This window comes from Zonotrichia albicollis, chromosome 38 (assembly GCF_047830755.1).
Source record: "Zonotrichia albicollis isolate bZonAlb1 chromosome 38, bZonAlb1.hap1, whole genome shotgun sequence".
NCBI classification, from domain to species: domain Eukaryota; kingdom Metazoa; phylum Chordata; class Aves; order Passeriformes; family Passerellidae; genus Zonotrichia; species Zonotrichia albicollis.
In genome coordinates, this window is record NC_133856.1 from 1,133,810 (window position 1) to 1,158,157 (window position 24,348).

Consider the following 24,348-nt stretch of genomic DNA (forward strand, 5'->3'; position numbering starts at 1 on the left):
GGAGGGGACATTGGGGGGACAATGGGGGGGACAGGGAGGGGATCAGGGGTCACAAGGGGGACACTGGGGGGGGTCAGGGGTCATGGAGGGGACATTGGGGGGACAATGGGGTCACTGGGGGGGGTCAGGGGACAATGGGGGGGTCAGGGGTCACTGATGGGGACATTGAGGGGACAATGGGGTCACTGGGGGGGGTTCAGGGGACACTGGAGGGGTCAGGGGTCACTGATGGGGACATTGAGGGGACAATGGGGACACTAGGGGGCAGTCAGGAATCACCAATAGGGACACTGGGTGACACTGGGAGGGTCAGGGGTCACGGAGGGGACATTGGGGGGACAATGGGGGGGACAGCGAGGGGATCAGGGGTCACAAGGGGGACACTGGGGGGGTCAGGGGTCACTGATGGGGACATTGAGGGGACAATGGGGACAGCGCCGGGGGGGGCGGTCAGGAATCACCAATGAGGGACACTGGGGGGGTCAGAGGTGTCCTGGTGGGGGGTCAGAGGTCAGAGGTCACGGTTCAGAGGTCACGCTGTCCCCAGGCGGAGCTGGAGGCGTCGCTGGGCCGGCAGCGCGTGGCCGCCCTGTGCCGCCAGCTGGGCCGGCTGCAGGACGAGGCCAACGCCGCCCAGAGGGAGCTGGCCCGGGCCCACGAGGCGGGGGCCAAGCTCCAGAGGGACCTCAAGGAGGTGAGGATGGGGGGAAATAGCGAAAAAACGGGAAAAAACGGTGAAAAAACGAGAAAAAACGGTGAAAAAACGAGAAAAAACGGTGAAAAGATGGCGGAAAACCAGCTAAAAATGGGAAAATGGCCCAAAGTGGGAGCTGGCCCGGGCCAAGCTCCAGAGGGACCTCAAGGAGGTGAGGACGGGGGGAAATAGCGAAAAAACAGGAAAAAACGGCAAAAAAACGAGAAAAATGGTGAAAAAATGGGAAAAAACGGTGAAAAGATGGCGGAAAACCAGCTAAAAATGGGAAAATGGCCCAAAGTGGGAGCTGGCCCAGGCCAAGCTCCAGAGGGACCTCAAGGAGGTGAGGACGGGGTGAAATACCGAAAAAACGGGAAAAAACGGTGAAAAAACGGGAAAAAACGGTGAAAAAACGAGAAAAAACGGTGAAAAGATGGCGGAAAACCAGTTAAAAATGGAAGAATGGCCCAAAGTGGGATCTGGCCCGGGCCAAGCTCCAGAGGGACCTCAAGGAGGTGAGGATGGGGGGAAATAGCGAAAAAACGGGAAAAAACAGTGGAAAAACGGGAAAAAACGGTGAAAAAACGGTGAAAATATGGCGGAAAACCAGCTAAAAATGGGAAAATGGCCCAAAGTGGGATCTGGCCTGGGCCAAGCTCCAGAGGGACCTCAAGGAGGTGAGGATGGGGGGAAATAGCGAAAAAACGAGAAAAAACGGTGAAAAAATGAGAAAAACGGTGAAAAAACGGGAAAAAACGGTGAAAAGATGGCGGAAAACCAGTTAAAAATGGGAAAATGGCCCAAAGTGGGATCTGGCCCGGGCCAAGCTCCAGAGGGACCTCAAGGAGGTGAGGATGGGGGGAAATGCTGAAAAAACGGGAAAAAACGGTGAAAAAATGAGAAAAATGGTGAAAAAATGGGAAAAAACGGTGAAAAGATGGCGGAAAACCAGCTAAAAATGGGAAAATGGCCCAAAGTGGGATCTGGCCTGGGCCAAGCTCCAGAGGGACCTCAAGGAGGTGAGGATGGGGGGAAAATGGGAAAAAACGGGGAAAAACGGTGAAAAAATGAGAAAAAACGGTGAAAAAACGGTGAAAATATGGCGGAAAACCAGCTAAAAATGGGAAAATGGCCCAAAGTGGGATCTGGCCTGGGCCAAGCTCCAGAGGGACCTCAAGGAGGTGAGGAAGGGGGGAAATAGCGAAAAAACGGGAAAAAACGGTAAAAAAACGGGAAAAAACGGTGAAAAAACGAGAAAAAAATGGGGGAAAACGGTGAAAAGATGTCGGAAAACCAGCTAAAAATGGGAAAATGGCCCAAAATGGGAGCTGGCCTGGGCCAAGCTCCAGAGGGACCTCAAGGAGGTGAGGATGGGGGGAAAATGGGAAAAAACGGTGAAAAAATGGGAAAAAACGGTGAAAAAACGGTAAAAAAATGGGGGAAAACGGTGAAAAGATGGCGGAAAACCAGCTAAAAATGGGAAAATGGCCCAAAGTGGGATCTGGCCCGGGCCAAGCTCCAGAGGGACCTCAAGGAGGTGAGGACGGGGGGAAATAGCAAAAAAACGGGAAAAAACGGTGAAAAAATGGGAAAAAACGGTGAAAAAACGAGAAAAAACGGTGAAAAGATGGCGGAAAACCAGCTAAAAATGGGAAAATGGCCCAAAATGGGAGCTGGCCCGGGCCAAGCTCCAGAGGGACCTCAAGGAGGTGAGGACGAGGGGAAATAGAGAAAAAACGGGAAAAAACGGTGAAAAAATGGCTAAAAATGGTGAAAAATGGCCCAAACTGGGATGATGATCCAATGTCCCCCAATGTCCCCAATGTCCCCAACATCCCCATTGCCCTCATTGCCTCCATTGTCCCAGTGTCCCCAATGTCCCCAATCCCCCAAATGCCCCAAACATCCCAATTGTCCCCAATGTCCCCTATATACCAATCCCCCCAATGTCCCCAATGTCCCCAATGTCCCCAATCCCCCCAATCCCCCCAGTGTCCCCAATGTCCCCATTGATGTCCCCAGTGTCCCCAATAGGCGCTGGCGCAGCGCAAGGACATGGAGGAGTGCATGACAACATTGGAATGTCCCCAATGTCCCCAATGTCCCATTGCCCCCAATGTCCCCAATGTCCCCAATCCCCCCAATGTCCCCAATGTCCACTGATGTCCCCAATGTCCCCAGTGCCCTCAATGTCCCCATTGATGTCCCCATTGTCCCCCAGGCGCTGGCGCAGCGCGAGGACATGGAGGAGCGCATGACAACATTGGAATGTCCCCAATGTCCCAATGTCCCATTGTCCCCAATGTCCCCAACAGCCCAATCCCACCCAATGTCCCCAACACCCCCAATGTCCCCAATGTCCCCATTGATGTCCCCATTGTCCCCAATAGGCGCTGGCGCAGCGCGAGGACATGGAGGAGCGCATCACGACATTGGAATGTCCCCAATGTCCCAATGTCCCAATGTCCCATTGCCCCCAATGTCCCCAATGTCCCCAACATCTCCAATGTCCCCAATGTCCTCAATCTCCCCAATGTCCCCAACATCTCCAATGTCCCCAATGTCCCCAATAGGCGCTGGAGCAGCGCGAGGACATGGAGGAGCGCATGACAACATTGGAATGTCCCCAATGTCCCATTGCCCCCTATGTCCCTCAATCCTCCCAATGTCCCCATTGTCCCCAATCCCTCTGAGTGCCCCCATTGCCCCCAATGTCCTCAATGTCCTCAATGTCCCCAATGTCCCCAACATCTCCAATGTCCCCAATGTCCCCCAGGCGCTGGCGCAGCGTGAGGACATGGAGGAGCGCATCACGACATTGGAATGTCCCCAATGTCCCAATGTCCCAATGTCCCATTGCCCCCAATGTCCCCAATGTCCCAATGTCCCAATGTCCCCAATGTCCCCAACATCTCCAATGTCCCCAATGTCCCCAACACCCCAACAGCCCAATCCCACCCAATGTCCCCAATCCCCTCAATGTCCCCAATGTCCCCAATGTCCCCATTGATGTCCCCAATGTCCCCCAGGCGCTGGCGCAGCGCGAGGACATGGAGGAGCGCATGACAACATTGGAATGTCCCCAATGTCCCCAATGTCCCCAACACCCCCAATGTCCCCAATGTCCCCATTGATGTCCCCATTGTCCCCAACAGGCGCTGGCGCAGCGCGAGGACATGGAGGAGCGCATCACGACGCTGGAGCGGCGCTACCTGAGCGCGCAGCGCGAGGCGACCTCGCTGCACGACGCCAACGACCGGCTGGAGAACGAGCTGGCCAGCAAGGAGAGCCTGTACCGGCAGGTGGGACACCTGGGGACATTGGGGACACACCTGGGGACACCTGGGATACACCTGGGATAGAGGGGATACACCTGAACACACCTGAGATAGAGGGGACACAGCTGGAGAAGGAGCTGGCCAGCAAGGAGAGCCTGTACAGACAGGTGGGACACCTGGGGACATTGGGGACACACCTGGGGACACCTGGGATACACTTGGGATACACCTGGGTTACACCTGGAGAACGAGCTGGCCAGCAAGGAGAGCCTGTACAGACAGGTGGGACACCTGGGGACACACCTGGGGACACACCTGGGGACATTGGGGACACACCTGGGATAGAGGGGATACACCTGAGATACATGGGATTCACCTGGGTTACACCTGGAGAACGAGCTGGCCAGCAAGGAGAGCCTGTACAGACAGGTGACACACCTGGGGACACACCTGGGGACATTGGGGTCATACCTGAGATACACCTGGGATAGAGGGGATACATGGGATTCACCTGGGATTCACCTGGGATTCACCTGGGTTACACCTGGAGAATGAGCTGGCCAGCAAGGAGAGCCTGTACAGACAGGTGACACACCTGGGGACATTGGGGACACACCTGGGGACACACCTGGGGACACACCTGGGGGCACCTGAGAGACACCTGAGATAAATGGGATACATGGGATTCACCTGGGACACAGCTGGAGAAGGAGCTGGCCAGCAAGGAGAGCCTGTACAGACAGGTGGGACACCTGGGGACACACCTGGGGACATTGGGGACACACCTGGGGACACCTGAGATACACCTGGGATAGAGGGGATACACCTGAGATACATGGGATTCACCTGGGTTACACCTGGAGAATGAGCTGGCCAGCAAGGAGAGCCTGTACAGACAGGTGACACACCTGGGGACATTGGGGACACACCTGGGGACATTGGGGACACACCTGGGGACACCTGGGATACACCTGGGATAGATGGGATACATGGGGTTCACATGGGATACACCTGGGTTACACCTGGAGAACGAGCTGGCCAGCAAGAAGAGCCTGTACAGACAGGTGACACACCTGGGGACATTGGGGACACACCTGGGGACACTGGGGACACACCTGGGGACACCTGAGATACACCTGAGATAGATGGGATATACCCAATATAGAGGGGACACAGCTGGAGAAGGAGCTGGCCAGCAAGGAGAGCCTGTACAGACAGGTGGGACACCTGGGGACACCGGGGGACATTGGGGACACACCTGGGGACACCTGGGATACACCTGAGATACACCTGAACACACCTGAGATAGAGGGGACACACCTAGGGACATTGGGGACACACCTGAGACACACCTGAGACACACCTGAGATACACCTGGGATAGAGGGGACACATCTGGGGACACCTGGACACACCTTGGTGTCCCCATTAATGTCCCCACCACCGGTTGATGTTGTCCCTTCCCATTCTTGTCCTTCACCCGATGTCCCCAAATGTCCCCAGTGTCCCCAACGCCCCCAATGTCCCCCAATGTCCCCAATGTCCCCAATGTCCCCAATGTCCCCAACGCCCCCAATGTCCCCAATGTCCCCAGAACGAGGAGAAGGGCCGGCAGCTGCAGAAATGGCTCGAGGACACCCAATGTCCCCAATGTCCCCAGTCCCCCAAACACCTCAATGACCCAAACACCCCCAATGTCCCCAGTGACCCCGATGTCCCCAATGACCCAAACACCCCCAACGCCCCCAATGACCCCACTGTCCCCAATGTCCCCAATGTCCCCCAGTGTCCCCAGTGATGTCCCCAGAGCGAGGAGAAGGGCCGGCAGCTGCAGGAGTGACTGGAGAACACCCAATGTCCCCATGACCTTTATGTCCCCAATGACCCAAACACCCCCAATGTCCCCAGTGTCCCCAGTGTCTCCCAATGTCCCCAATGATGTCCCCAGAGTGAGGAGAAGGGCCGGCAGCTGCAGGAGTGGCTCGAGGACACCCAATGTCCCCAATGTCCCCAATGTCCCCAATGTCCCCAATGTCCCCAATGTCCCCAGTGACCCCAATGTCCCCAACATCCCCAATGTCCCCGATGTCCCTGATGTCCCCAGAGCGAGGAGAAGGGCCGGCAGCTGCAGGAGTGGCTCGAGGACGCCAAGGCCAAGCTGCAGCTGACCCTGATGTCCCCAATGTCCCCAATCCCCCCAATGTCCCCAAATGTCCCCAACACCCCCAACGCCCTCAACGCCCCCAATGTCCCCGATGTCCCCAATGCCCCCAATGTCCCCAAATGTCCCCGATGTCCCCAGAGCGAGGAGAAGGGCCGGCAGCTGCAGGAGTGACTCAAGGACACCCAATGTCCCCATGACCTTTATGTCCCCAATGACCCAAACACCCCCAATGTCCCCGATGTCCCCAATTCCTGTCAGTGCCCCCAATCCCCCCAATGTCCCCAATCCCCCCAATGTCCCCAATGACCCAAACACCCCCAATCCCCCCTATGTCCCCAATGTCCCCCAATGTCCCCAATGATGTCCCCAGAGCGAGGAGAAGGGCCGGCAGCTGCAGGAGTGGCTCGAGGACACCTGACATCCCCATAACCCCAGTGTCCCCAATCCCCCCAATGTCCGCGATGTCCCCAACGCCCCCAATGTCCCCCAATGTCCCCAATGTCCCCAGAGCGAGGAGAAGGGCCGGCAGCTGCAGGAGTGGCTCGAGGACGCCATGGCCAAGCTGCAGCTGACCCTGATGTCCCCAATGTCCCCAATATCCCCATGACCTTTATGTCCCCAATGTCCCCAATGTCCCCAATGTCCCCAATGTCCCCAATGACCCAAACACCCACAATGACCCCAATGTCCCCAATGTCCCCAATGTCCCCAATGTCCCCAATCCCCCCAATGTCCCCAATCCCCCCAATGTCCCCAATGTCCCCAGAGCGAGGAGAAGGGCCGGCAGCTGCAGGAGTGGCTCGAGGACGCCAAGGCCAAGCTGCAGCTGACCCTGCAGAAAGCCGAGACGCTGCCCGAGATCGAGGCCCAGCTGGCACAGAGGGTGGCGGCGCTCACCAAGGTGGGGCCGGGGGCGACTTTGGGGGGTCCTGAGGGGGGCCCAGAGGGGCTTGGGGTGGTCTTGAGGGGGTTTGGGGGAGATTTGAGGGAGTTTTGGGGGGACTTGGGGGAGATTTGAGGGTCTTGAGGGGCTTTGAGGGGGATTTGGGGGGTCCCAGGGGGGTTTGGGGTAGTCTTGAGGGGGTTTGGGGGAGTTTTGGGGGATTTTGGGGAGGTTTTGGGGGGTCCTGGAGGGGTTGAGGTGAGTTTTGGAGGGATTTGAGGGGGAGTTTTGGGGCTTCTGGGGGGGATTTAAGGGGGTCTTGAGGGGGTTTGGGGGGATTTGAGGGGGTTTGGGGGGATTTGAGGGGAATTTGGGGTGGTCCCAGGGGAGTTTGGGGTGGTCCCAGAGGGGTTTGGGGTGGTCTTGAGGGGGTTTGGGGGAGTTTTGGGAGGATTTGGGGGATTTTGGGGGGGGTTTGGGGGGATTTGAGGGGAATTTGGGGTGGTCCCAGGGGCGTTTGGGGTGGTCCCAAGTGGGTTTGGGTGGGTCTTGAGGGGGTTTTGGGGGGGATTTGGGGGATTTTGGGGGGGCTCGAGGGGTTTTGGAGGGGATTTGGGGGGGTTTTGGGGAGGTGTTGGAGGGTCCTGGAGGGGTCTGGGGGCATCTGGAGGGGGTTTGGGAGGATCTGGGGGGGCGGTTTAGGGGGGTTGGGGTGAATTTGGGGTGTCCTGGGGGGTCCTGGGGGGGTCTTGAGAGGATTTGGGGGGGATTTTGGGGGGATTTTGGGGAGGTTTTGGGGGGTCCTGGAGGGGTTGAGGTGAATTTTGGAGGGATTTGAAGGGGAGTTTTGGGGGGATTTGGGGGGGGTCTTGAGGGAGTTTGGGGGGATTTGAGGGGGTTTGGGGGGATTTGAGGGGAATTTGGGGTGGTCCCAGGGGAGTTTGGGGTGGTCCCAGAGGGGTTTGGGGTGGTCCCAGAGGGGTTTGGGGTGGTCTTGAGGGGGTTTGGGGGAGTTTTGGGAGGATTTGGGGGGATTTGGGGGATTTTGGGGGGGGGTTTGGGGGGATTTGAGGGGGTTTTGGGGGGTCCCAGGGGCGTTTGGGGTGGTCCCAAGTGGGTTTGGGTGGGTCTTGAGGGGGTTTTGGGGGGGATTTGGGGGATTTTGGGGGGGCTCGAGGGGTTTTGGAGGGGATTTGGGGGGATTTTGGGGAGGTTTTGGGGGGTCCTGGAGGGGTTGAGGTGAGTTTTGGGGGGATTTGGGGGAGGTCTTGAGGGAATTTCGGGGGATTTGAGGAGGTTTTGGGGGGATTTGGGGGAATTTTTGGGGGGTCGTGAGGGGGTTTGGGGGGGAATAGGGAGAGTCCTGAGGGAAATGTCCCCCCCCAAATGTCCCCAAATGTCCCCAATGTCCCCAAATGACCCCAAATGTCCCCAATGTCCCCAAGGTCCCAAATGTCCCCCAATGACCCCCAATGACCCCAATGTCCCAACATCCCCAATGTCCCCAATGTCCCCAAATGTCCCCAATGTCCCCCCATGCCACCAATGTCCCCAAATCCCCCGATGTCCCCAATGTCCCCAATGTCCCCGAATCCCCAAATGTCCCCAAATGTCCCCCAATGTCCCCAGTGTCCCCAATGTCCCCAATGTCCCCAATGTCCCCAGTGTCCCCAATGTCCCCAATGTCCCCCAATGTCCCCAATGTCCCCCAATGTCCCCAACATCCCCAATGACCCCAAATCCCCCAACGTCCCCAATGTCCCCAATGTCCCCAAATGTCCCCAATGTCCCCCAATGTCCCCAAATGTCCCCAATGTCCCCAGTGTCCCCATTGTCCCCATTGTCCCCAATGTCCCCAATGTCCCCAATGTCCCCAATGTCCCCAATCCCCCCAATGTCCCCAAATCCCCCCAATGTCCCCAAATGACCCCACATCCCCCCAAAGTCCCCAGTGTCCCCAATGTCCCCAATCCCCCCAATGTCCCCAATGTCCCCCATTGTCCCCAAATGTCCCCAATGTCCCCAATCCCCAGTGTCCCCACTGTCCCCAATGTCCCCAATGTCCTCAACGTCCCCCATGTCCCCAAATCCCCCCAGTGTCCCCAAATCCCCAAATGTCCCCAATGTCCCCATTGTCCCCAACCCCCCCAATGTCCTCAATCCCCCAAATGTCCCCAATGTCCCCAAATGTCCCCAAATCCCCCCAATGTCCCCAAATGTCCCCAAATTCCCCAATGTCCCCAAATGTCCCCAACGTCCCCAATGTCCCCAGGCCGAGGAGCGCCACGGGAATTTCGAGGAGCGTTTGCGGCAGCTCGAGGCCCAACTGCAGGAGAAGAACCAGGAGCTGCAGAGGGTGGGCACCCCCAAAACGGGAACCCCGAAAAATTGGGAAATCCCAAAAATTGGAAATCCCAGAAAAGGGAAACCCCAAAAATTGGAAATCCCAGAAAATGGGAACCCCGATAATGGGAAATCCTAAAATGGGAAAATACAAAAAATGGGAAACCCCAAAAATCGGAAAACCCAAAAAACAGGAAATCCCAAAAAATGGGAAATCCTAAAAATGGGGAATCCCAAAAATTGGAAATCCCAGAAAAGGGAAATCTCAAAAATTGGAAATCCCAAAAAATGGGGACATCCCAAAAATGGGAAATCCTAAAAATGGGAAATCCCAAAAATGGGAACCCAAAAAACAGGAAATCCCAAAAAATGGGAAATCCTAAAAGTGGGGAATCCCAAAAATTGGAAATCCCAGAAAAGGGAAATCTCAAAAATTGGAAACCCCAAAAATTGGAAATCTCAGAAAAGGGAAATCCCAAAAAACGGGAAATCCTGAAAAATGGGAACCCAAAAAATGGGGAATCCCAAAAATTGGAAATCCCAGAAAAGGGAAATCCCAACAATGGGAACCCCAAAAAACGGGAAATCCTGAAAAATGGGAACCCAAAAAATGGGGAAACCCCAAAAATGGGAAATCCCAAAAATTGGAAATCCCAAAAATTGGGAACCCCAAAAAATGGGAAATCCCAAAAATTGGAAATCCTAAAAATGGGAAACCCCAAAAAAGGGAAATCCCAAAAATTAGGAACCCCGAAAATGGGAAATCCCAAAAATGGGAAATCTCAAAAAATGGGAACCCCAAAAAACGGGAAATCCTGAAAAATGGGAACCCAAAAAATGGGGACACCAAAAATGAGAAATTCCAAAAATGAGGCATCCCAAAAATGGGAAACACCAAAAAAGGGAAACCCCAAAAATTGGAAATCCCAAAAAATGGGAACCCCGATAATGGGAAATCCTAAAATGGGAAATCCTAAAAATTGGAAATCCCAAAAATTGGAAATCCCAGAAAAGGGAAATCCCAAAAAATGGGAAATCCTAAAAATGGGAAATCCCAAAAATTGGAAATCCCAGAAAAGGGAAATCTCAAAAATTGGAAATCCCAAAAAATGGGAACCCCGATAATGGGAAATCCTAAAATGGGAAAATACAAAAAATGGGAAACCCCAAAAATTGGAAATCCTAAAAATGGGACATCCCAAAAATGGGAAATCCTAAAAATGGGAAATCCCAAAAACTGGAAATCCCAAAACGGGAACCCCAAAAAATGGGAAACCCCAAAAATTGGAAATCCCAGAAAAGGGAAACCCCGATAATGGGAAATCCTAAAATGGGAAAATACAAAAAATGGGAAATCCCAAAAATGGGAAATCCTAAAAATGGGAAACCCCAAAAATTGGAAATCCCAGAAAAGGGAAACCCCAAAAATTGGAAATCCCAAAAAATGGGAACCCCGATAATGGGAAATCCTAAAAATGGGAAATCCCAAAAATTGGAAATCCTAAAAATTGGAAACCCCAGAAGAGGGAAATCCCAAAAATGGGAATCCCCAAAAATGGGAAATCCTGAAAAATGGGAACCCAAAAAATGGGGAAACCCCAAAAATTGGAAATTCCAAAAATTGGAAATCCCAAAAATGGGAAACTTCAAAAAAGGGGAAACCCCAAAAAACAGGAACCCCAAAAAATAGAAAAACCCCAAAATTTCTACCCACTAAAAATTCCATTTTTTTCCCATTTTTCGTGCTACAAACGCGGGGTTTTCGATGCTCCCCCACATTTAATATTTTTGGGGACCCCCCCCCCGATATTTTGGGGACCCCCGGTGGAATTTTGGGGTCACCCCCAGACCCTAAAAATGGGGACGGGGCAAATATGGGAAACCCCAAAAATGGGAAATTCCAAAAATGGGAAATTCCAAAAATGGGACACCCCAAAAATGGGACTCCCCAATAACCAGGAACCCCAAAAACTAGAAAACCCCAAATTCGGGAACCCCAAAACGAGGACACCCCAAATTCGGGCACCCCAAAAACGAGGACACCCCAAATTCAGGCACCCCAAAAATGTGGAAACCCCAAAATGGACTCCCCCAAAACCCATTAAAAATTCCATTTTTTCCCCATTTTTCATGCTACAAATGCGGGGTTTTCGATGCTCCCCCACATTTAATATTTTTGGGGACCCCCCCCCCAATATTTTGGGGACCCCCGGTGGAATTTTGGGGTTCCCCCCAGACCCTAAAAATGGGGATGGGGCAAAAATGGGAAACCCCAAAAATGGGAAACCCCAAAAATTAGAAATTCCAAAAAATGGAGACACCCCAAATTCGGGCACCCCAAAACTGGGGATACCCCAAAAATGGACACCCCAAAATTCACCACCCCAAATCTGAGAACCCCAAAATTTCATGGGGTCACCCCAACATTTCACCGCACCCCAAAACCCATTAAAAATTCCATTTTTTCCCCATTTTTCGTGCTACAAACGCGGGGTTTTCGATGCTCCCCCACATTTAATTTTTTTGGGGACCCCCCCCAATATTTTGGGGACCCCCGGTGTAATTTTGGGGTCTCCCCCAGACCCTAAAAATGGGGATCGGGACAAATATGGGAAACCCCAAAAATGGGAAATTCCAAAAATGGGACACCCCAAAAATGGGACTCCCCAAAAACCAGGAACCCCAAAAAATAGAAAACCCCAAATTCAGGCACCCCAAAAACGAGGACACCCCGAATTTGGGCACCCCAAAAACGAGGACACCCCAAATTCGGGCACCCCAAAAATGTGGAAACCCCAAAACGGACCCCCCAAAACCCATTAAAAATTCCATTTTTTCCCCATTTTTCGTGCTACAAACGCGGGGTTTTCGATGCTCCCCCACATTTAATTTTTTTGGGGACCCCCCCAAATATTTTGGGGACCCCCGGTGTAATTTTGGGGTTCCCCCCAGACCCTAAAAATGGGGATGGGGCAAATATGGGAAACCCCAAAAATGGGAAACCCCAAAAATGGGAAACCCCAAAAATTAGAAATTCCAAAAAAATGGAGACACCCCAAATTCAGGCACCCCAAAACTGGGGATACCCCAAAAATGGACACCCCAAAATTCACCACCCCAAATCTGAGAACCCCAAAATTTCATGGGGTCACCCCAACATTTCACCGCACCTCAAAACCCATTAAAAATTCCATTTTTCCCCATTTTTCGTGCTACAAACGCGGGGTTTTCGATGCTCCCCCACATTTAAATTTTTTGGGGACCCCCCCCAATATTTTGGGGACCCCCGGTGTAATTTTGGGGTCCCCCCAGACCCTAAAAATGGGGATGGGGCAAATATGGGAAACCCCAAAAATGGGAAATTCCAAAAATGGGAAATTCCAAAAATGGGACACCCCAAAAATGGGACTCCCCAATAACCAGGAACCCCAAAAATTAGAAAACCCCAAATTCGGGCACCCCGAAAACGAGGACACCCCAAATTCAGGCACCCCAAAAACGAGGACACCCCAAATTCAGGCACCCCAAAAATGGGGAAACCCCAAAACGGACCCCCCAAAACCCATTAAAAATTCCATTTTTCCCCCATTTTTCGTGCTACAAACGCGGGGTTTTTGATGCTCCCCCACATTTAATTTTTTTGGGGACCCCCCCAAATATTTTGGGGACCCCCGGTGTAATTTTGGGGTCACCCCCAGACCCTAAAAATGGAGATGGGGCAAATATGGGAAACCCCAAAAATGGGAAACCCCAAAAATTAGAAATTCCCAAAAAATGGACACATCCCAAATTCAGGCACCCCAAAACTGGGGATACCCCAAAAATGGACACCCCAAAATTCACCACCCCAAATCTGGGAACCCCAAAATTTCATGGGGTCACCCCAACATTTCACCGCACCCCAAAACCCATTAAAAATTCCATTTCCCCCCATTTTTCGTGCTACAAACGCGGGGTTTTCGATGCTCCCCCACATTTAATTTTTTTGGGGACCCCCCCCGATATTTTGGGGACCCCTGGTGGAATTTTGGGGTCACCCCCAGACCCTAAAAATGGGGACGGGGCAAAAATGGGAAACCCCAAAAATGGGAAATTCCAAGAATGGGACTCCCCAAAAACCAGGAACCCCAAAAATTAGAAAACCCCAAATTCGAGCACCCCAAAAATGAGGACACCCCAAATTCAGGCACCCCAAAAACGAGGACACCCCAAATTCAGGCACCCCAAAAATGTGGAAACCCCAAAATGGACTCCCCAAAACCCATTAAAAATTCCATTTTTTCCCCATTTTTCGCGCTACAAACGCGGGGTTTTCGATGCTCCCCCACATTTAATATTTTTGGGGACCCCTCCCCGATATTTTGGGGACCCCCGGTGTAATTTTGGGGTCCCCCCAGGCGCGGCAGAGGGAGAAGATGAACGACGAGCACAACAAGCGGCTCTCGGAGACCGTGGATCGGCTGCTGAGCGAGAGCAACGAGCGGCTGCAGCTGCACCTCAAGGAGAGGATGGGGGCCCTGGAGGAGAAGGTGGGCGCCCCCAAATTGGGGAGGGGGCTGGTGGGAAATTTGGGGGGTCCTGGGAGAAATTTGGGGGGTCCTGGGTGAAATTTGGGGGGTCCTGGGTGAAATTTGGGCAAAATTTGGGGGAGTTTTGGGGGGTCTGAAATGGTTTTTTTGTTGCACCTCGAGGAGGGGAGGGGGGTCCTGGAGAGGAATTTTTGGGGCACCTCAAAATTGGGGAGGGGTCTGGGAAAAAATTGGGGGGTCCTGGAAGGGATTTGGGGAGATTTTGGGGGTCCTGGGTGGATCCAACTGCACCTAAAGGAGAGGATTTGGGGCACCCCAAAATTGGGGAGGGGTCTGGAGGGTCCTGGGAATAATTTTGGGGGGTCCTGAGAGAAATTTGGGGGGGTCCCAGGGGGAATTTGGGGGTCCTGGATGGAATTTGGGGGGGATTTTGGGGGTCCTGGATGGGATTTTGGGGGAGTTTTGGGGGTCCTGGGCGGCTGCAGCTGCACCTCAAGGAGAGGATGGGGGCCCTGGAGGAGAAGGTGGGCACCCCAAAATTGGGGAGGGGGCTCCGACAACATTTGGGGGGTCCTGGGTGAAATTTGGGGGGTCCTGGGTGAAATTTGGGCGAAATTTGGGGGAGTTTTGGGGGGTCTGAAATGGTTTTTTTTGTTGCACCTCGAGGAGGGGAGGGGGGGTCCTGGAGAGGAATTTTTGGGGCACCCCAAAATTGGGGAGGGGTCTGGGAAAAAACTGGGGGGTCCTGGAAGGGATTTGGGGGGATTTTGGGGGGATTTGGGGCAGTTTAAGGAGGGTTTGGGGGGATTTTGGGGGTCCTGGATGGGATTTTGGGGGAGTTTTGGGGGTCCTGGGCGGCTGCAGCTGCACCTCAAGGAGAGGATGGGGGCCCTGGAGGAGAAGGTGGGCGCCCCCAAATTGGGGAGGGGGCTGGTGGGAAATTTGGGGGGTCCTGGGTGAAATTTGGGGGGTCCTGGGTGAAATTTGGGCGAAATTTGGGGGGGTTTTGGGCAGTTTAAGAGGAGTTTGGGGGGGTCTGAAATGGCTCCAACTGGCCCTAAAGGAGAGGATTTGGGGCACCCCAAAATTGGGGAGGGGTCTGGAAGGTCCTGGGAATAATTTTGGGGGGTCCTGAGAGAAATTTGGGGGGTCACAGGGGGAATTTGGGGGTCCTGGATGGGATTTTGGGGGAGTTTTGGGGGTCCTGGGCGGCTGCAGCTGCACCTCAAGGAGAGGATGGGGGCCCTGGAGGAGAAGGTGGGGGCACCCCCAAATTGGGGAGGGGGCTCCGACAAAATTTGGGGGGTCCTGGGTGAAATTTGGGGGGTCCTGGGAGAAATTTGGGGGGTCCTGGGTGAAATTTGGGCGAAATTTGGGGAGTTTTGGGGGGTCTGAAATGGCTCCAACTGCACCTAAAGGAGAGGATTTGGGGCACCCCAAAATTGGGGAGGGGTCTGGGAAAAAATTGGGGGGTCCTGGAAGGGATTTGGGGGGATTTTGGGGGGATTTGGGGCAGTTTAAGGAGGTTTTGGGGGGATTTTGGGGGTCCTGGGTGGCTCCAGCTGTCCCTAAAGGAGAGAATTGGGGGCACCCCAAAATTGGGGAGGGGTCTGGAGGGTCCTGGGAATAATTTTTGGGGGGTCCTGAGAGAATTTGGGGGGGTCCCAGGGGGAATTTGGGGGGATTTTGGGGGTCCTGGATGGGATTTTTGGGGAGTTTTGGGGGTCCTGGGCGGCTGCAGCTGCACCTCAAGGAGAGGATGGGGGTCCTGGAGGAGAAGGTGGGGGCACCCCCAAATTGGGGAGGGGGCTCGGGCAACATTTGGGGGGTCCTGGGTGAAATTTGGGGGGTCCTGGGTGAAATTTGGGGCAGTTTAAGGGGAGTTGTTGGGGGTCTGGGGGGTCTAAAATGGTTCCAACTGCACCTAAAGGAGAGGATTTGGGGCACCCCAAAATTGGGGAGGGGTCTGGGAAAAAATTGGGGGGTCTTGGTGAAATTTGGGGGGTCCCAAGTGGATTTTAGGGGTTTTGGGGTCCTGGATGGGATTTGGGGAATTTTGGGGGGTCCTGGTGGCTCCAGCTGCACCTCAAGGAGAGGATTTGGGGCACCCCAAAATTGGGGAGGGGTCTGGGGGGTCCTGGAATAATTTTGGGGGGTCCCAGGGGGATTTTGGGGTCCTGGATGGGATTTTGGGGGAGTTTTGGGGGTCCTGGGCGGCTGCAGCTGCACCTCAAGGAGAGGATGGGCGCCCTGAGGAGAAGGTGGGGGCACCCCCAAATTGGGGAGGGGGCTCCGACAACATTTGGGGGGTCCTGGGTGAAATTTGGGGGTCCTGGGTGAAATTTGGGCGAAATTTGGGGGAGTTTTGGGGGTCTGAAATGGCTTCAACTGCACCTAAAGGAGAGGATTTGGGGCACCCCAAAATTGGGGAGGGGTCTGGGAAAAAACTGGGGGGTCCTGGAAGGGATTTGGAGGGTCCTGGGAGAAATTTGGGGGGTCCTGGGTGAAATTTGGGCGAAATTTGGGGAGTTTTGGGGTCTGAAATGGTTCCAACTGCACCTAAAGGAGAGGATTTGGGGCACCCCAAAATTGGGGAGGGGCTGGGAAAAAACTGGGGGGTCCTGGATGGGAATTGGGGGGTCCTGGGTGAAATTTGGGCGAAATTTGGAGGGATTTTGGGCAGTGTAAGGGGAGTTTTGGGGGGTCTGAAATGGCTCCAAATGCACCTCAAGGAGAGGATTTGGGGCACCCCAAAACTGGGGAGGGGTCTGGGAAAAAATTGGGGGGTCCTGAGAGGATTTTGGGGGGTCCTGAGTGGGATTTTGAGGATTTTGGGGGAGTTCTGGGGGTCCTGGGCGGCTGCAGCTGCACCTCAAGGAGAGGATGGGGGCCCTGGAGGAGAATTGGGGGCACCCCCAAATTGGGGAGGGGGCTCCGACAACAGCTGGGGGGTCCTGGGAGAAATTTGGGGGAGTCCTGGGTGAGATTTGGGGGGTCCTGGGTGAGATTTGGGGGTCCTGGGAGATTTGGCGAAATTTGGGGAGTTTTGGGGGGTCTGAAATGGTTTTTTTGTTGCACCTCAAGGAGGGGAGGGGGGTCTGGAGAGGAATTTTTGGGGCACCCCAAAATTGGGGAGGGGTCTGGGAAAAAATTGGGGGGTCCTGGATGGGATTTGGGGGGTCCTGGAAGGGATTTGGGGGGATTTTGGAGGGGATTTTGGGCAGTTTAAGGGGAGTTTGGGGGGATTTTGGGGGTTCTGGGTGGCTCCAGCTGTCCCTAAAGGAGTGAACTGGGGCACCCCAAAATTGGGGAGGGGCTGGAGGGTCCTGGAATATTTTGGGGGGTCCCAGGGGAATTTGGGGGAATTTGGGGTCCTGGATGGGATTTTGGGGGAGTTCTGGGGGTCCTGGGCAGGCTGCAGCTGCACCTCAAGGAGAGGATGGGGGCCCTGGAGGAGAAGGTGGGGGCACCCCCAAATTGGGAAGGGTCTGGGAAAAAATTGGGGGTCCTGGGTGAAATTTGGGGGGTCCTGGGTGAAATTTGGGGGTCCTGGGTGAGATTTGGGCAGTTTAAGGGGAGTTTTGGGGGGGTCTGGGGGGGTCTAAATGGCTCCAACTGCACCTCAAGGAGAGGATTTGGGGCACCCCAAATTGGGGAGGGTCTGGGAAAAAATTGGGGGGTCCTGGATGGATTTGGGGGGTCCTGGATGTGATTTGGGGGGATTTTGGGGGATTTTTGGCAGTTTAAGGGGAGTTTGGGGGGTCTGAATGGCTCCAACTGCATCTAAAGGAGAGAATTGGGGCACCCCAAAATTGGGGAGGGTCTGGAGGGTCCTGGGAATAATTTTGGGGGGTCCCAGGGGAATTTGGGGGTCCTGGATGGAATTTGGGGGGATTTTGGGGGTCCTGGATGGGGATTTTGGGGGAATTTTGGGGGTCCTGGGCGGCTGCAGCTGCACCTCAAGGAGAGGATGGGGGCCCTGGAGGAGAAGGTGGGGGCACCCCCAAATTGGGAGGGGGGCTCCGACAAAATTTGGGGGGTCCTGGGTGAAATTTGGGGGTCCTGGGTGAAATTTGGGCGAAATTTGGGGAGTTTTGGGGGGTCTGAAATGGTTCCAAATGCACCTCAAGGAGAGGATTTGGGGCACCCCCAAAATTGGGGAGGGGTCGGGAAAAAATTGGGGGGTCCTGGATGGGATTTGGGGGGTCCTGGGAGAAATTTGGGGGGGTCCTGGGTGAGATTTGGGGCAGTTTAAGGGGAGTTTTGGGGGGGTCTGAAATGGTTTTGGATGGCCCTAAAGGAGAGAATTGGGGGCACCCCAAATTGGGGAGGGGGCTCGGGCAAAATTTGGGGGGTCCTGGGAGAAATTTGGGGGGTCCTGGGTGGATTTGGGGGGATTTTGGGGGATTTTGGGCAGTTTAAGGGGAGTTTTGGGGGGGTCTGAAATGGCTCCAACTGCACCTCAAGGAGAGGATTTGGGGCACCCCCAAAATTGGGGAGGGGGTCTGGGAAAAAATTGGGGGGTCCTGGATGGGATTTGGGGGGTCCTGGATGGGATTTGGGGGTCCTGAGTGGGATTTGAGGGAATTTGGGGGAGTTCTGGGGTCCTGGGCGGCTGCAGCTGCACCTCAAGGAGAGGATGGGGGCCCTGGAGGAGAAGGTGGGGCACCCCCCAAATTGGGGAGGGGGCTGGTGGGAAATTTGGGGGGTCCTGGGTGAAATTTGGGGGTCCTGGGAGAAATTTGGGCAAAATTTGGAGGGATTTTGGGCAGTTAAGGGAGTTTTGGGGGGTCTGAAATGGTTTTTGAGGCCCCTAAAGGAGAGAATTGGGGGCACCCCAAAATTGGGGAGGGGTCTGGGAAAAAATTGGGGGGTCCTGGATGGGATTTGGGGGGTCCTGGATGGGATTTGGGGGATTTTGGGGGATTTGGGGCAGTTTAAGGAGGTTTTGGGGGGGATTTTGGGGGGTCCTGGTTGTGATTTGGTGGGAATTTTGGGGGTCCTGGGGGTGGCTCCAGGTGTCCCTAAAGGAGAGAATGGGGGGCACCCAAAATTGGGGAGGGGGGCTGGAGGGGTCCTGGATGGAATTTGGGGAAATTTTGGGGGGTCCCCAGGTGGATTATGGGGATTTTTGGGGGGATTTTTGGGTTTTTTTTGGGGGGGTGAGTTTGGGATTTTTGGGGGTCCCCAAGGTGGTTTATGGGGATTTTTGGGGAGGGGACTTTGGATTTTTTGGAGGGGACTTTGGGATTTTTTGGGTTTTTTTTTGGGGGGAGTATTGGGTTTTTTGGGGGGGAAGTTTTGGGGTTTTTTGGGGGGAGTTTTGGGGTTTTTTGTGGGGTCCCAGGTGGATTTTTGGGGAATTTTTGGGGTGTATTTTGGGGGTCAGTTTTGTGGATTTTTTTGGGGTTTTTTTGGGGGGAAGTTTGGGATTTTTTGGTTTTTTTGGGGGGGGGGGGTCCCCAGGTGGATTTTTGGGAAATTTTTGGGGTCTTTTTGTGAGTTTTGGGATTTTTTGGGGGGAGTTTTGGGATTTTTTTGGGATTTTCTGGGGGTCTCCAAGTGGTTTATGGGGATTTTTGGAGGGGGATTTTGGGATTTTTGGGGGATTTTTTGGGGTTTTTTGGGGGAGTTTTGGGATTTTTTTTGGGGTCCCCAGGTGGTTTATGGGGGATTTTTGGGGAGGGGACTTTGGGATTTTTGGGGGGAATTTTGGGGTTTTTTTGGGGGGAGTTTGGGATTTTTTTGGGGGTTTTTTGGGGGGTCCCCAGGTGGATTTTTGGGGGGAATTTTGGGGTTTTTTTGGGGGGATTTTGGGGTTTTTTGGGGGTCCCCAGGTGGATTTTCGGGGGATTTTTTGGTTTTTTTTGGGGGGGGATTTTGAGATTTTTTGGGATTTTTGGGGGTCCCCAGGTGGTTTATGGGATTTTTGGGGAGGGGATTTTGGATTTTTGGGGGATTTTTTGGGGGAGTTTTGGGATTTTTTGGGGGGTCCCCAGGTGGATTTTTTGGGGGATTTTTTGGGGTTTTTTTGGGGAGAGTTTTGGGATTTTTTGGGGGGTCCCCAGGTGGATTTTGGGGGATTTTTTTGGGTTTTTTTGGGGAAGTTTTGGGATTTTTTTTTCTTTTTTTGGGGGGTCCCCAGGTGTTTTATGGGATTTTTGGGGAGGGGACTTTGGGATTTTGAGGGATTTTTTGGGGTTTTTTTGGGAGGAGTTTTGGGATTTTTTGGTTAATTTTTGGGGGTCCCAGGTGGATTTTTGGAGGATTTTTGGGGGTTTTTTGGGGGAGTTTTGGATTTTTTGGGTTTTTTTGGGGTCTCCAGGGTGGTTTATGGGGATTTTTGGGGAGGGGACTTCGGGATTTTGGGGGAGATTTTTAGGTTTTTTTGGGGGAAGTTTTGGATTTTTTAAGAGTTTTTTGGGGGTCCCCAGGTGGATTTTTGGGGGATTTTTGGTTTTTGGGGGGGGAGTTTTGGGATTTTTGGGGGTCCCCAGGTGGATTTTTGGGGATTTTTGGGTTTTTTTGGGAGGGATTTTGGGATTTTTTGGGGGGGGTTCCCAGGTGGTTTATGGGATTTTTGGGGAGGGGACTTTGGGATTTTTGGGGGATTTTGGGGTTTTTTGAGGATTTTTTGGGGGTTTTTAGGGGAAGTTTTGGGATTTTTTTGGATTTTTTGGGGGGTCCCCAGGTGGATTTTTGGGTTTTTTTGGGGGGGATTTTGGGTTTTTTGGGATTTTTTGGGGGTCCCCAGGTGGATTTTTGGGAATTTTTGGGTTTTTTTGGGGGGGGTTTGGGATTTTTTGGGATTTTTTTGGGGGGTCCCCAGGTGGATTTTTGGGGAATTTTTGGTTTTTTTGGGGGGGATTTTGGATTTTTTGGGATTTTTTGAGGGGTCCCCAGGTGGTTTATGGGATTTTTGGGGAGGGGACTTTGGGATTTTGGGGGATTATTGGGGTTTTTTTGGGAGGAGTTTTGGGGGTTTTTGGGGTTTTTTTGGGGGTCCACAGGTGGATTTTTGGGGGATTTTTTTGGTTTTTTTTTGGGGATTTTTTGGTTTTTTTTGGGGGGAAGTTTTGGGATTTTTGGGGGGTCCCCAGGTGGATTTTTGGGGGGATTTTTTGGTTTTTTTTGGGGGGGAGTTTTGGGATTTTTTTTGTTTTTTTGGGGGGGTCCCCAGGTGGTTTGTGGGGATTTTTGGGGAGGGGACTTTGGGATTTTTGGGGTTTTTTTGGGAGGAGTTTTGGGATTTTTTGGGGGGTCCCCAGGTGGATTTTGGGGTTTTTTTGAGGGATTTTTTTTGGGTTTTTGGGGGGGGAGTTTTGGGGTTTTTTGGGGTTTTTTGGGGTCCCCAGGTGGATTTTTGGGGGGATTTTTTGGGTTTTTTTGGGATTTTTTGGGGGTTTTTTTGGGGGGTCCCCAGGGTGGTTTATGGGGATTTTTGGGGAGGGGATTTTGGGGTTTTTTTGAGGGATTTTTTGGGGTTTTTTGAGGCGGAGTTTTGGGATTTTTTGGGATTTTTTGGGGGGTCCCAGGTGGATTTTTGGGGGGATTTTTTTGGTTTTTTTGGGGATTTTTTTGGGTTTTTTTGGGGGGAGTTTTGGGTTTTTTTGGGGTCCCCAGGTGGATTTTTGGGATTTTTGGGGGGTCCCCAGGTGGATTTTTGAGGGGAATTTTTGGGGTTTTTTTGGGGGGAGTTTTGGGATTTTTTTGGATTTTTGTGGGTCCCAGGTGGATTTTTTTTGGGATTTTTTGGGGTTTTTTTGGGGGAGTTTTGGATTTTTTGGGGTCCCCAGGTGGATTTTTAGGGGATTTTTGGGGGATTTTTTGGGGGATTTTTTTTGGGTTTTTTGGGGTCCCCCCTGATTTTCCCCCTCCCCAGAATTCTCTGAGTGAAGAAATCGCCAACATGAAGAAAATGCAGGACGAGCTCCTGCTCAACAAGGTGGAATTTGGGAATTTTGGGGAATTTTTCGGGAATTTTGGGGAGATTTTGGAGTTTTTGAGGATTTTATATTTTATTTTATTTTATTTTATTTTATTTTATTTTATTTTAAATTCCTTTATTTTAAATTCTTGTATTTTATATTTTTAATTTTACTGTATTTTATTTTATTCTAAATTTTTATTTCAATTTTACTTTAATTTACTTTATTTTATTTTACTTTATTTTATTTTATATTTTTTATTTTACTTTATTTTATATTTTTATTTTACTTTATGTTATTTCTTTTTCTATTTCTTTTACTTTATTTTATTTCATTTCATTTCATTTTTATTTTATCTCATTTAATTTCATTTAATTTAATTTCATTTCATTTCATTTCATTTCATTTTTTATTTGATTCTTTTATTTTTTATTTTAATTTCAGTAGTTTAAAATTTATTTTATTTTGGGGATTTTTTGGGATTTTTTTTTGGATTTGGGGAGGATTTTTTGGGGGGGAATTTTGAATTTTAGGGATTTTTGGGGGGATTTTTTTTTATTTTTTGGATTTTTAAAAAACTTTTGGGGATTTAATATTTTTTTTAATTTTGAAGATTTGTTGAGGGATTTTTTTATCTTTTTTTGGGAATATTTGGGGATTTTTTTTTAATTTTGGGGGGTGTTTTTTTTAAGCTTTTTTGGTTTTTTTTTTAATTTGGGGATTTTTTGTGATATTTTGCAATTCTTTTTTTAAAATTTTTTTCAGAATTTTTTTTAAATTTTTTCAGGGATTTCAGGAGAGTTTTGGGGTTTTTTTAGGGGATTTTTTGGGGTTGTTTTGGGTGGATTTGGGAGAAATTCGGATGAAATTCGTTGAGGAATTTTGGTCAATTTTGAACAGATTTTTTCAGATTTTTTTGGTGAATTTTGGTGGAATTTTTCATGGATTTGGAAAAATTTTGGAAGGATTTTTTGGATGGATTTTGGAGGAATTTCGGGACATTTTTTGCTTGGATTTTGCGACTTTTTTTGGGGATAAATTCAGATTTTTCCCAATCCTGACCCCCCCAATTCTCACCAGGGGTCCCCAGCACTGAATCCAAAATTCCCAAAATTCCCAAAATTTCCCCAAAATTCCCCAAAAATTCCCCAAAATTCCCGATTTTCCCCGCAGGAGCAGCTGCTGGCGGAGATGGAGCGGATGCAGCTGGAGCTGGACCAGCTCCGGGGCCGGCCCGGATCCTCCTACTCCAGGTACCCCCAAAATCCCCAAAAATCACCCAAAAATCACCCCAAAAATCACCCCAAAATCACCTAAAAATTACAATAAAAATAACCCCAAAATAACCCCAAAATCACCCCAAAAATCACCCCAAAATCACCCCAAAATCACCCAAAAATCACCACAAAATCACCCCAAAATCACCCCAAAATCACCCCAAAATCACCCCCAAAAATCACCCCAAAAACACCAAAAATCACCCCCAAAAATCACCCCAAAATCACCCCCAAAAATCCCCCCCAAAATAACCCCCAAAATCACCCCCAAAAATCACCCCCAAAATAACCCCAAAATCACCTAAAAATCACCCCAAAATCACCCCAAAATCACCCCAAAATTGCCATAAAATCACCCCAAAATCACCCCAAAATTCCCCCAAAAATCCCCGCCAAAATCACCCTACCAAAATCTACCATAAAATAACCCCAAAAATCCCCAAAAATCCCCCAAAATCACCACAAAATCACCCCAAAATCACCCCAAAAATCACCCCAAATCACCCCAAAAATAACCCCAAAATCACCTCAAAATCCCCCCAAAAATCCCCAAAAATCACCCCCAAAAATCACCTAAAAATTACCATAAAAATCACCCCAAAATAACCAAAAAAATCCCCCCAAAAATCCACCTAAACTGCACCAAAATAACCCCAAAATAACCTCAAAATAACCCCAAAATAATCCCTAAAATAACCCAAAAATAACCCCAAAATAACCCCAAAACTGCCCCAAAATAACCAAAAAATAACCTCAAAATAAGCCCAAAAATAATCCCTAAAATAAACCAAAATAACCTCCAAAAATCCCCCAAATAACCCCAAAAACCCCCCCAGCTCCTCCTACTCCAGGTACCCCCAAAATCCCCAAAAATCACCCCCAAAAATCACCCCAAAATCACCAAAAATCACCCCAAAATCCCCCAAAATCACCCCAAAATCACCCCAAAATCACCCCAAAAATCACCCCAAAAATCTCCCCAAAAATCACCCCCCAAATTACCCCAAAATCACCCAAAAATCCCCAAAATCACCACAAAATTACCATAAAAATAACCCCAAAATAAGCAAAAAAATCCCCCCAAAAATCCACCTAAACTGCACCAAAATAACCCCAAAATAACCTCAAATAACCCCAAAATAAGCCCAAAAATCCCCAAAAATCACCCCAAAATCACCCCCAAAATCCCCAAAAATCACCCCAAAATCACCCCAAAAATCCCCCCCAAAATCACCAAAAATCACCCCAAAATC

The 24,348-nt window shown here is 51.2% G+C and overlaps 1 protein-coding gene across 1 annotated transcript in view; it reads left to right on the top strand.

The window, feature by feature from the left end:
- The window catches only part of LOC141726682 (liprin-alpha-3-like), a 31,115-nt gene extending 7,980 nt beyond the window's left edge, over positions 1–23,135 (top strand). Inside the window, exons 6-12 of the mRNA XM_074531651.1 lie at positions 548–694; positions 3,850–3,996; positions 6,902–7,036; positions 9,291–9,374; positions 13,759–13,890; positions 21,773–21,835; positions 22,992–23,135. Of these exons, the coding sequence (XP_074387752.1) occupies positions 548–694; positions 3,850–3,996; positions 6,902–7,036; positions 9,291–9,374; positions 13,759–13,890; positions 21,773–21,835; positions 22,992–23,135 (852 nt within the window). The remainder of the gene's footprint in view (positions 1–547; positions 695–3,849; positions 3,997–6,901; positions 7,037–9,290; positions 9,375–13,758; positions 13,891–21,772; positions 21,836–22,991) is intronic.
- The last annotated feature ends 1,213 nt before the right edge of the window (positions 23,136–24,348 follow it).